This window comes from Electrona antarctica (assembly GCF_951216825.1).
Source record: "Electrona antarctica genome assembly, chromosome: 23".
In the NCBI taxonomy this organism is placed as follows: Eukaryota; Metazoa; Chordata; class Actinopteri; order Myctophiformes; family Myctophidae; genus Electrona; species Electrona antarctica.
Genome location: NC_136804.1, coordinates 17,050,797 through 17,064,543, shown reverse-complemented (window position 1 = coordinate 17,064,543; position 13,747 = coordinate 17,050,797). Strand labels below are relative to the sequence as shown.

General features: G+C 41.1%; 1 protein-coding gene across 1 annotated transcript; it reads right to left on the bottom strand.

Annotated features, from left to right (window-relative positions):
• Positions 1-578: 578 nt before the first annotated feature.
• Positions 579-9,561, bottom strand: cmasa (cytidine monophosphate N-acetylneuraminic acid synthetase a). The gene is made up of 8 exons (XM_079494883.1): positions 9,180-9,561; positions 8,241-8,383; positions 5,459-5,614; positions 4,632-4,768; positions 4,359-4,453; positions 3,851-4,022; positions 2,199-2,364; positions 579-1,681 (listed from the first exon to the last, which is right to left on the bottom strand). The coding sequence occupies exons 1-8, from the start codon at positions 9,425-9,427 to the stop codon at positions 1,473-1,475; spliced, it is 1,326 nt and encodes a 441-aa protein (XP_079351009.1). The 5' UTR covers positions 9,428-9,561; the 3' UTR covers positions 579-1,472.
• Between the last annotated feature and the right edge of the window lie 4,186 nt (positions 9,562-13,747).

Sequence of the window (13,747 nt, the reverse complement as noted above, 5' to 3'; positions counted from 1 at the left end):
TCTCTGAACGTTACCTCCTGACCTAGCTGACGCACCCCCAACGCTCAGTCTCGTTGTATTTGGCCGAAAATTATACATATTTTCATATGATTATGGCAAATAATCACAGAATGTCACTGCACTGAGAGACATGCAGCTGCTCTATACATACTTACATCATTTTGCAGTTTGTGTTAAATAACACAAACTGTAATCGGTGTAATCCTTTTTCGGACAAAAAAAATGCCTGACTGTACATTGTGCTGTTTGCATTTATATGTTGCCTAATAAAATATTCAATCAAACACCATAAACGCCATTAGCCTTTTCATGTCACGCACCACAAGGACTGCACGCGCCACTGTTTGGGAACACCTGCTCTACAGTATACAATACATACTGTAGATTTTCCATTAATGTTGTGTATAGTTCTGTCTTTCCTTTCATATTATGCAAGGTCAGCCCTGAATGTTAGGTTTGTTCACTTCTTCCAGCTGAATATGATAAATGTCAGCGTATTACTTAAATTGTTGACAATACATGTCTTAATTCTCTGAACTCCTACAATGGCAATACTGCCCTCCACTAGAATTAAAATATAAGCCAGTAGGATCAGATGTAATATGTTCAGGCCATGTGAATGTGACCTGAATGAAGGTATGTGTGACTGTGGATGTCTTCAAACTGTATCTGAATGCTCACAAAAGAACCATTCGGAGCCTTTCAATTTCATTGAAAACACCATTGTATTCCATGGATTTTAGCTTGAAACATTACAATATTGCACTCAATGTCCATCACAGTCCATCATGAATCTCACATGGGGCTTATTTTGATGACATTAACAATTAAAACCACAGATTTAACTTAATGAAAAGAGAAGAGTACAGAACTACAGAGATTAAAAAGCTAAACAAATCTCTACCAACACTGAATAACAATTCAGAAACTACATACAACAGAATTGAATCAAATGTGCATGTTCACAGCCTTTGAAAAGAAAACCTGTACCAATAAAGTGTCAGTATATTATACCAGCAGTCTAATGGTTTAATAATGTAAAAAATAAATTATTAAAATGTATCATTTAGTGTAGGCTGAACTAAGCGTGCATACAAGGCCTACTCTCTGTATCTTTGGAAGAGTTCCTCAACACAGACAATGCACTGCAGACCAGGATGTGAATAAATAAGATGCAGACTTCCAAAATCTGTGGTTTTCACATTAACAACATTATCATAGCTCTGATACGCCTTACCATCTCTGTGGTAATCAAAATGCTGCCTATTCCTATGAACTGAATTGTGATACTTGTATGTCAACTGGTATATGGGGTTTCATGTAGAAACATATGCCTTTTGGGATCCTTGACATGAAAATGTTTAAGAAGCAATGCGAGGACCGATAATGTGGAGATAAGGTATACTATACTGCATTGTGGTGTTGTTGATTGAGACTCAGACCGGTCAGGATTGTTTTTTACCGTCCGGTACTTAAAATCGGTTGATGCGGTCCTGTTCCATCTGAGACTTGGCCTTCTTCTTGAGAAGTAGGATGTGTTCGGCGAACTCCCGGACGGCCCCCACGCCCCCGGCGCCGTGGCAGCTGTACTTTGCGGCGTTGACCGCTAGCACCGGTGCGTCCCGCGGCACCGCGCTCAAACCTGCCAGGATCAGACACTCTACGTCCGGTTCATCGTTGCCTGTGAAGAAGAGGAGGGAGACAGCACAGGTTAGAAGAGCCAAACCAATATGTCTGCCAATATTTAACTTTTTCAGTGATACAATTGTGTGTCCCGATTTTAACCACTCAAGGTGGCATCCCTATTGTGGGAATGCCGTTAAATGTGAGAATTCCTAAGGTTTTCTAAAATAGCAGAACTACAATGTTTTTAATAGAGCTTACGTAAGAGCTTACGTAAGTTAAAAAGATACAGTCCAGTTTGTGTTATTTTTTTAGGGTTAGAAGTTAAATGGTCTCAAACAGAAACATTAATCAAATTGAGTAGAACATTTCTCCATTTTTGACAGAATCGTCCTGGCTCTAATGTATTGAGGTAGCAGCCTGCTGGATGAGCTGATAAACAGCTCTTACTCATATAAACATCTATATTTAACAACTTGCTTTACCCACATAAGCCACCTTCTTCAAGTCGAGCCCTAATATAATATAATAATAAAATAATACATAATTCACGTAAACATTTAATAACTGTTTACCCATATAAGCCACCTCCTTCCAGTCCAGGCCTCTCTCCTCCAGCATGCCTTTCATGTCCCCCAGCAGCTCCACCCCAGTCTGCTTGACCTGGCAGCCCGTTCTCTTGGTCACTGTGTCACACAATGCCTTGCTCATGGGGTCCTCGCTGGAGTTCAACAGCACCACCTGGTGGGGGGTAAAGAGTAACAACCGTAAGTAAATAAAAAGGAAAGGTGGAATTATAATCAACGTGCTTTCTCTCTATTTTAAATGGTTTGTGTCCAATTAAGGCACACCAATGGGAAAGTAAAAATGTCACAAACATGTCACACTGCAACGCGTTACAGAGCTTATAGATATGCTTCTTTTGCTGTAGGTAGGGTGACAAGACCGGGATTTCCCTGATTTCAAGCTGCGTGTCCAGAGTCCCTACAAATCCCTCTAAAATAATAATATGCCTGTTTTCAACATTTACTACAAAATTGTCCCGGTTATCGAGAATTACAATAATAAAAGTAGTTTTCAGTGGTTGCATAGATGTTTATCATGTTCTTGTCATGTAAACATGCTCACCTAACCAATGTGACAATGTGATGTGCAGTTGCTAATTTATGTTTGTAGGGTAAAGTTATTGCAGTTATTATATTGTGTAGTAATTCATGGACTTTTATTATACTTTAATATACGTTTAATTACCTGTGGATATTGATGTATTTATTGTATGTTTATTTATGTATTTATTGTGCTCCTTATTGTGCTATTTATTGAATGCTAGATTTAGAATGCACCCTTCTAATGGTATAGTCCAGGCTGGCTCATTAGCTCAGCTGAGCATAAAAGGCTGCCAACTTGCCAGTTGACAGAGGTGTGTGTGTACGGAGGGGAAGAGCTACATGATGTGCTTGTCCTGTTTTGTATGTTCAATGGTGAATTATACACCTTGTGGTTGCAACCTATGATTTGGCTCTTAGTCAGGGGATATTAATACAATCTGGGAATACATTTCTTACTGAGATTTTTCTTCACCAATGTGTTCGTAAGGGTGTCTCTACTAACATATCCCACACCCTAGGGGAATTTTTTACAGCTGCTGAAAGTAATATACCGGTAGGCCACATTTCTTACCAAGAAAGGTGTCTACTAACATATCCCACATTGATTTCTATTCAACCACCCTAGGGGAATTTCTAACAGCTGCTGAAACCAATATAAGGCAAAATGTTCTAAATTTCATTACTTGCATGTGACGTGTCACACTAGGGGGTTTTCATGATTCTGAATCCATTCCAAGCATTAGTTTTGCACAAAGAACACTCCTTGGGCTAAATTCGACCATAGCCAAGGAGTGTTTTTGTGCAAAACTAATGCTTGGAATGGATTCAGAACCCCCTAGTGTCACCCCCATGTCACATGCTACTTAAAGCATAATGAAATTTAGAACATTTTGCCTTATATTGGTTGTTGATGGTACCCCAACTTTCAGCAGCTGTTAGAAATTCCCCTAGGGTGGTTGAATAGAAATCAATGTGGGATATGTTAGTAGACACCTTTCTTGTTAAGAAATTTGTTCCCAGATTTGACATTATTCTGATAATATACCCTGACTATCTGTACTGTTTCCAGTCGCAAGACGGTCATCCTAACGAGGGCTAAAGTAAGATAATTATTATACCTCCACTCCTTCTCTGTTGAGCATGCGTAAGCCCATGGTGTCTCTGGTGTTGATGGAGATCATTTCCTCTCCGGACCCAGACACAATCATCTGGCCGTCTGTCAGACAGCCAGACACCTTACACAACAACAGACGCACCACCTCGGGCTTGTCTCGCCCAAAGTAACCGTACCTGGAGGGGGGGGTGGGAGAGAGGGGGAGAGAGAGAGAGAGAGAGATGTGACGTGACGTAACATGTTCTGAGCTTTGTAATCATCTCTAAACACAAAACTTAAAATAGGAGTCCACTGCTAAATAGGCTACATATAAATTAGGGTGGCCTTGACATGAACATGTACGTATGAGAACCAAATTAGCCTACATATAAATTGACATAAAAATGGATGAGAACCACTCACATAAGTTACGTTTAGGTTAAAAATATGTACAATATGTCTGTCTCTCTCTCTCTCTCTGTCTCTCTGTCTCTGTCTCCCATTAATGTGTATGTGTGGTTAGTCTTCCCCACCTGAGGACCCTCTGTTCGGCTACAGGCCAGTCAATGTCCACGTCGATGTCCACACTGTACTCTGGCAGCATCTCATAGTAGGAGACCTTACCACCCTGCAGACACGGTAATGAACGGGGGAGAGCGGAAGACAACAGACAGTTGGATAAACACACCAAATTCTATTCTTCTAATAGCAGACAAACAAGCGTGAAAACCATCTACACAGCAGGATAATACCAATGTTGTTCCAAATAGAGATGGGGCGATTCAATGACAATTCAAGTCAGTCACCTGCAGTGCTCCTTGGTTCAGTACGAGGTCTTTGGTGGCGAAGTAGAAGGATCCATTCTCACACAGTTCCCCATCCCAGTCTTGGCGCCGGGGTCTTTTGGTAGGGTTTATATTCAGTGGCTTGGTCGTCTCTCCAGCTATAGGGACAACAGCGAGGATAAATCGTAAGGTTACACATAACACAAATAACTGCTTTAAATAGGTCTATTTCAGAATTAAATTTAATTAACAGCAAACACTTGAAAAGCACTATAATGATGACAGCTTTCCTTTTTGTTGCAGCTGTTCCGGCCCTCTAATTACTGTCATTCCTGCCCAGGGGGAACAGGTTTATACACTTTGAAGAACAACACTGCATGAACGCGCACGCACACACACACACACACACACACACACACACACACACACACACACACACACACACACACACACACACACACACACACACACACACACACACACACACACACACACACACAGTCTCTCACAAACACACACACACAGTCTCACACACACAGCCCAAAGACATGGATTTTTGCAACCCTAACTTACACCCAGGTTGAATAGAAGTCTTATGTCTATATAAACTGTGACATACTGGGAACTACTATTCAAACAAATATCAAGATTTATGCTAATTAAATGGAACAGCTTACACACACACACACACACACACACACACACACACACACACACACACACACACACACACACTGGAAATAGGCTCACTTATCTCCTTTTGTGTTTCATCCTTTTAACAGATACGTACAAATATATACTTGTGTTCTTGTCAATTAAAACGTCAATCAAGAATAGTGTGTACGTACATCCTTTCTTGACCTCCTGCCAGCGGAACTGGTGTCGCCGGACCACAGCGAACACGGAGTCACATCCCTGCAGCGTGATCATCTCCACAGCCTCCTTCACATGGAACGGATGGAGGCACGGAGCCGTCGCCTGGATGTTACAGATCACATCCACCTCTGGAGAGACAAAAAAGTAAGAAATCATTCTCCTCATAAGTTTGAGATCAAAATGATGCATGATGCATCATCATTGAATTGAAATACATGGGAAAAAAGCTAATAAAATCAATTGAATTGATCAAGGTGGTTGGTCGGAAATCACTGTAGCTGCTTCTCAAGACGTGCTTTATCACTCTTAACCATTTAATCATACGTATTCCAACATGGTGTGATATAACTACCTTGCCACATGAACCCATAGTGTCTATATTCCGATGAGAACATTTGTCGAAAATTGCCGATCTAACAAGCTGTGAACTTGTACATCTGCTATTTTCGCCAAAGACATCTGATGTAGAGGGGAAAAAGGGGACCTAGTGGACCCCCTCGGTCAACAAAGTCTATGGTTTAAGTGATAACTTAAGCTCAATGTATACTCCATTGCACAATGCTGTCACTTGCTGGAGAAAAAGAACATATCTAACAACACGTCACAGAGCGAAATCTAAATGGGGCATTGTACATGGGAAGCTTAGTCAGTAACAGGTCATGGAATACAGGGTTGAATAAGTGAGTCACTGCTTGTATGCACAGCAGACTGGGGCACAATGAACCAGCCTGGCCACCAACCTACAAGTCAACACATGATGTCACTACAGCAAACAAACTCTCGACGTCACAGACGGAGCGTTTATATCCTGGTGAGAGTTTAGGAAATAAAGATAGGACACCAAATAGCAGATTTTATGTGCTATTTATGTGTAAGAGTGTAATACTAAAATTATACTGCTACCAGGAAAATATTTTAGCTGCGATGATCTTTTACAGATTTTTGGAGGGAACATCTACAATTCAGGAATTCAGCAGACACTCTTATCTAGAACAAGTTGAACAACTTACAAAGTACAAGATCAGAGTAAGCGACATTAACCCTAGTTTGTTAACCAATGACAGAACTATGCACAAAAACTAATTTCACACACTTATTTACCTGTAAAACTGTGATGTGACAATAAAGCGGATTCTGATTCAGGAGAAATGGCTACCGAATTAGAGTATGTGATACAAAGTAACTATACGACAACAAAGTAGACCTTAAACCTGGGAGCTATACAGTATCATATAGACCAGTGGTCCCCAAACTTCTTTGGCTGTGCACCCCGTTACATCCTGACCTAGCTGACGCACCCCCCAACTCTCAAGTCTTGTTGTATTTGGCCGGAAATGATACATTTTTAATATGATTATGACAAATAATCACAGAATGTCACTGCACTGAGAGACATGCAGCTGCTGTGTATACTCCCGCAGCTGCTCTATACATCTCCTTACAACAGTGTTTTACCAGATTTTGCACGCACCACAGTTTGGGAACCCCTGATAACATCTGTCAATCAACAACTGGTTGCCACAAGGTGGTCATCTATATCACTGTTGATCAGAACTTTGAGAAAACACAAACTCATGTGTGTGAAAGGAACACACAACCTTCCCGGTAACATGTCCTTCATGACATGTTCAGTATTTTCTGCACGGTGCTTGCTTGCTGAATGCTGTGAAAAGAAGCTGTCCTGTTCAGTTCCTTCAACTTCCTTTTTCTCAGATTTCTTTTCTTATACCTTACATATTCTGTGTGGAAATGGTTTGGTCTTTTGTCCCCCTCTTGGCGCCTCAATGCTGTTATCTCATATTGTTTTAGCTGTGATGGTAGCAGCAGGTAACACCCAGACCATTGACATGCTTCCCAGGGTCATTCCTATGCTAATTTGCATTGTGCTGCTCCCCAGGTGGCATTCCAATTCAAACCAGCAAGCCTGCGTGGAATTGGATCATGGCCAATATGAATGGTTGTTTTTGCCTGGGATTTCATAATTGTTCTGCCATTGACCAAAATAATCATCCCAAACAAATCATATACAAGCATACATTATTGACCTCGGCACATACAGTACAGAGTAGACAGTGCTCCTACATATATACATATTCTGTTGGACTGTCTTTTATTCATGCCTGTTACTTCTTAGCCAGGGCTAACCTTCTTTACACATTTGTCAATATGTCCGTACATTGTTATTTTGTTCTCTCATATTTATTGTATTGTATATTTATGCACAAATGTTGTCAACATTTATTCTTGTATATGTGTTCATATAATACTGTGTAATAATGTGTATACACTTTTTTTTCTCTTAATTTAACTGACATATAGTACTTTCTAAACGCCTCCTGACCTAAGTTTTCTGAAAAATATTTATTCAAAATCATGTTATGTTGCTATATACTGTACATAACAACCAGAACCCCAAAATGGGTTCCCCTCTTGAGGGGTAAAAAAAAAACCCAAAGGGGGTTCCCGTCCTAAATGGGTAAAAGTAGTTCAACCGCTATTACATCTGTGATTTGAATAAGCCATAACTTGACATGACCACAGTCAGTGTACACACTGCACAGTGTGCACTCGTCTTATGTTGCTCAAAATAACTTTGCTCATGTTGCGCTCAGAAGGTTTGAGTGTTTGCTCAGAAAGGATGCCAACTTAGAGGGTTACTGGCACAAATTATTTTCAAATGGGGGACTCTGTGGCCAAATACATGGGAACCACTTGATAGCGTGCGTGTGTGCATGCATGAGTGTGTGCACATACCTGGATTGAGCCTGACAAACTCCTGAATGGTCTCCAGTGAAGTGGATGAATCTCTGGATACTCCAGGGCTCCTGCGGTGAACCTTGGCCCCCCAGGCTTTGGCTACCTTCTCTATCTCATCGTGGTCCGTTGACACCCACACACTAGGACAAGACATTATTTTTAATTAATTCATATCTAGCAATGCAATTAAGTATATGACAACATTACAGTTAAGCACAGAGTACATTTGTGGGTCCAGTAACAATGCAGTGATTATGAGAGGTTAAAACACAGGTTTAAAGCTCCCAAACACTTATTAATAACACTATTTTGTGGGGGTGACTATGTTTATATTTTGCTTTCACAACATATTGACAGTAATAAATGCATTATCTACATTTTGCAACCTGGAGAGCCTCCCCAAAGGCTAAAACACATGTAACACACATGGTCTAATTGGTGCTCTGAGTCTGTTCAAATATATCCCCTCATATACATACAGTATAATGGATCAGGCAATAATGGAAGTTTTTACAGCGTGGCTGGCTCAGTGACTCTCAACCTCTTCGATTTTAAGGAACATTATTTAAGCCACAGGCCCCCAGGCCATTTGATACCATTTTCTCATCTCTGTCACCCCAATCTACACAGTAAAATCCTCTGTGTTAATTTAACTGTGAGAGCATACAAAATGGACCAATTAGTTACATGCTATACACTCTCACCTCTGGGATTGGAACCACTGCTCTGTGGGACTTCATCCAAAGTAACACCTAACCTAACCAAATATTTAATAGATCACTTCCTGGAATCCAAAAGGGGGTGTGGGCTCATGAATGAATAATTGTTGTGGGCATTGTTGGGTTTTAAAAGTAATCCCCGCACATCATGTCACAAACTTACAATGCAATCAATAATGTAATATTAATGTAGGCAATCCAGTAAATTGTTACTAACCTGTCGAACATGTTGGAGTCTACAGCAGCCCTCAGCACCCATCCTATGAGGGGGACACCAGCCAGCATCTTGATGTTCTTCAGGGGAATGCCCTTGCTTCCCCCCCTGGCCAGCACCAGGGCAGCGATGTGCTTCTTACCGTTGTGTCTGTCTTTAGCGTGTTTTTTCTGGGACTGGGAGGCGGAGAGCACCCCGTCCTCCTCCGGGACTCCCTCCATGCACGGATGGGTGCGTTTCCTAGCAGCCATACTGCCTGGTTCGCTGCTGTTACCAACCTCACAACACCGTTATAAACAGATAGTTACCAGAGCAGGCTGGTTAACTATATCAAATGACTACTACTAATAACAACCTATAAACGGATCTATCCATGCAACATTGCCCGGAGTTCGTGCTTCATTTCTATTTCGAAAGAAATGCAGCAGGAAGAAAGAAAACCGCAACCCGGGCAGCTGTATCTACTACGTGACGGTGTCCGTGTCCCGTAATGATCGCTGTAGCTGCGCAAAACGTTTTTCTTTTTTCTATTGAGTACTTTATGAACAGTTTGTAAACACAAACAGTAACAACTTAAGGTAATAACACAAAAATTCCAAGGGACTCGTTTCCAGTAGTGTAGTAGTGTCGATAAGCCAGCCCAATCAGACTATCACGCTGCGCATTTGATTGAATCACATGAATCACGCGCACGCACGCACGCACGCAGTCGCACACACACACACACACACACACACACACACACACACACACACGCACACACGCACACACGCACACACACACACACACACACACACACACACACACACACACACACACACACACACACACACAGTATTTAAGTCAAAGTAATTTACTTCCATCGTGTGGCCAGCGTCAGTAACTGCGCCCAATAAAGCAAACATGACACATGATCTGAATCTGATTGATTTAAATATTTATTAACAGTTTGCAGAATTACAGTACATTTCAAGCACAAACTCAATACAAAGACTGTTAACTGTGAGTGGACGACCCAATTAAGCATTACACTTGTTTACAAGAGGGTCCACCATGTTCAATTAATCTCAATACCTATTAATATTACACTAGAAGACATAGACTCTTTAAAAGTATTCAGTATATTACAAAGTGTGATATGGACAACGTTGAGACTATAGTATACTATTGCCCAGTCCCGAGCTACCGTCCCAAATCAATGGGCTTAAGTTGAAACATTTAAATATTTACTTTTAAACCTCACTTGTATGCCTTTATAATTTTAATTTGCTTTAAATATTCAAAAATGTTGAAAATAATATGATGTGGCTTTGATGGTTGATGACAAAGTACAAAGTTTTTGTTGGGGCCTTGAAATCTCCTGGGTGGGATTTCTCTGAGTTAAAGAGTTAATAAGATTGTACAATATCAATTGGGGGTCCCAGAGATATAAATGCCATTAAATGGGGGTCCATAGCCTAATGGATGTCAAACAATCACTGGTAGATCCGTAATAATCTTCTCTTATGGGGGTCCCTGGCATATCTTTTCTAACGGAGCTAATTCGTGTCAATTTGGGGGTCCTTGGCATGAAAATGTCTGGGAACCACTGAGGCTCGCAATATCCCATTATCTATTGTAGGCTATTGAAGTTGCACTCATTTAACATTTTACAAGTAGATCAGTCTCCGTAGAGACCGTCAAAAATTGACAAGGCCGACTATATTTCAAGTCGTCCCGTCGGGGTATTGGGTAAAGTTTTCAACTAGCAATAATCGCGCCTCGGATAAACCTCATAGGCTACGATACTGCCACTGCGCAAAGCTGACGCCATGTTAATTCTGTCCTTATTTAGACATGGGTGTATGTTTAATTTGTCCACGGCGTCTTTTATTCAACAAGTTTCTGATATATTTTCAATGTAACATGCCGCAGTGCATCATGGATGCAAAGCGTACATTATTGATAATTTTGATATTTTAATATCAAATAATGATTGTATTTAACAATTAAAGAGTCTCCGTAGAGACCGTCAAAAATTGTCATTGCCGACTATATTGCAAGTCGCCAATGACGGGGTATTGGGTAAAGTTTTCAACTAGCAATAATCTCGCCTCGGTTAAAACCTCATTGGCTAAGATACTGCCGCTGCGCAAGAATGACGGAATCAGGGTCCCGGCCGGCCTATGTGACTGCGGAGCAATGACATAACGTTGACGGTGCAAAACAATAATACTACACAAAACTCATTTATACACATATACCGTGTGGTTATCGATTATGATACGATATCTTTCTATGGTGTAATTGCTACACCTTTTATTTGTGCGTTATTGTGGTCTATTTTCTCTACGCAGCACGCCGCAGTGCATCATGGGATGTGTACACGTGACCACTGCCGGCGTATCTCATTTGTTCTTCATCGTACGACGGTGTGGCGCTCCGGAACACAGCAGCTATATAAGCCCCATAGAGTATAAACCCTCAACACCTCGCGGATGTGACGTGCTGTGGGCTTGTATATCTGCTATCTATATACTCTATGATCTATGGTCGGCACGCGACACCGACCGCAGTACGACGAAGTATATATAATTAAACAATATTTTTATGAACGTGAACATGAACGTGATATGCTCGTAGTCGTAGACCTGCTATTTCCAAAAGTTTTTTTTTAATACATTTGAAAACTTGAAACGGGACATTCTGCTTATAATAGTACTTTTACATGTACTACTTTAAGTACATTGTGATGCCAACACTTTTGTACTTTTACTCAGGTACGTACATTTTGAATTATGGACTTTTATTTGTAACGGAGTAGAGTATTATTATTACTTTTTATACAAGTGCAAAATGTGAGCAGGCTACTTTTTCTCTTTTACCACCTTGGTGGGCGTTTTAGAACCTCTTCGGCCACCGTTGTTTAACTTGTTGTAGGACGGAACCGGAAATGGGTTTGTTTTGAAGGCAGATTGGGCTCCGTTCTTTTGGCAAATCTAGAACTTCCTGTTTGAGAGCTAGCAAATTTAAGACATCCGGTTGCTTTCAGAATAAAAGCGTGGTTAATTAAATAATTATTACATTACATTATTAGTATTGTTATTACATTACAGTTATTGTGAAGACACACATTATGTTTCTGTGTAAAAATAAGTAATTAAATAACGTAAAAAAGTTATCTAAATGGATAAATGCCCAAGTCCATGCACTGGAGTGCCCAAGTCCATTCACTGGAGTGCATGGACTTTATAAAGTGGACACTGGACAAAAATCCCTGCTATGTATCGACTAGTGTGACATACGCACATGTCCGGGGAGACCTCCTCTACAACACCACACTGTCCGCTAAGCAGCAGAGGTGTAAAAATTTAATTGGCACACCATACAGCGAGGTGAAAGGTCAAAAAACATCCCATTTCCAGACTAAAGTCAACTAAAGTGGACACTGGACAAAAATCCCTGCTATGTATCGACTAGTGTGACATATGCACATGTCCGGGGAGACCTCCTCTACAACACCACACTGTCCGCTAAGCAGCAGAGGTGTAAAACAAAAATTGGCACGCCATACAGCGAGGTGAAACATAAAAAAATGTCCCATTTCCAGACTAAAGTCAACTAAAGTGGACACTGGACAAAAATCCCTGCTATGTATCGACTAGTGTGACATACGCACATGTCCGTGGAGACCTCCTCTACAACACCACACTGTCCGCTAAGCAGCAGAGGTGTAAAACAAAAATTGGCACGCCATACAGCGAGGTGAAACATAAAAAAATGTCCCATTTCCAGACTAAAGTCAACTAAAGTGGACACTGGACAAAAATCCCTGCTATGTATCGACTACTGTGACATACGCACATGTCCGGGGAGACCTCCTCTACAACACCACACTGTCCGCTAAGCAGCAGAGGTGTAAAACAAAAATTGGCATGCCATACAGCGAGGTGAAACATAAAAAAATGTCCCATTTCCAGACTAAAGTCAACTAAAGTGGACACTGGACAAAAATCCCTGCTATGTATCGACTAGTGTGACATACGCACATGTCCGGGGAGACCTCCTCTACAACACCACACTGTCCGCTAAGCAGCAGAGTTGTAAAACAAAAATTGGCACGCCATACAGCGAGGTGAAATGTCAAAAACTATCCCATTTCCAGACTAAAGTCAACTAAAGTGGACACTGGACAAAAATCCCTGCTATGTATCGACTAGTGTGACATACGCACATGTCCGTGGAGAGCTCCTCTACAACACCACACTGTCCGCTAAGCAGCAGAGGTGTAAAACAAAAATTGGCACGCCATACAGCAAGGTGAAACATAAAAAGATGTCCCATTTCCAGACTAAAGTCAACTAAAGTGGACACTGGACAAAAATCCCTGCTATGTATCGACTAGTGTGACATACGCACATGTCCGGGGAGACCTCCTCTACAACACCACACTGTCCGCTAAGCAGCAGAGGTGTAAAACAAAAATTGGCATGCCATACAGCGAGGTGAAACATAAAAAAATGTCCCATTTCCAGACTAAAGTCAACTAAAGTGGACACTGGACAAAAATCCCTGCTATGTATCGACTAGTG

Bases quoted from the DNA above. Each gene is read 5' to 3' on its own strand.
- cmasa (XM_079494883.1), bottom strand. From the start codon at position 9,427: ATGGCTGCTAGGAAACGCACCCATCCGTGCATGGAGGGAGTCCCGGAG. The intron at 5,615-8,240 runs GTATGTGCACAC...TTGTCTCTCCAG, and splicing joins GTTTGTCAGGCTCAATCCAG to AGGTGGATGTGATCTGTAAC. The intron at 4,454-4,631 runs GTGACTGACTTG...CCGTGTCTGCAG, and splicing joins TGAACCAAGGAGCACTGCAG to GGTGGTAAGGTCTCCTACTA.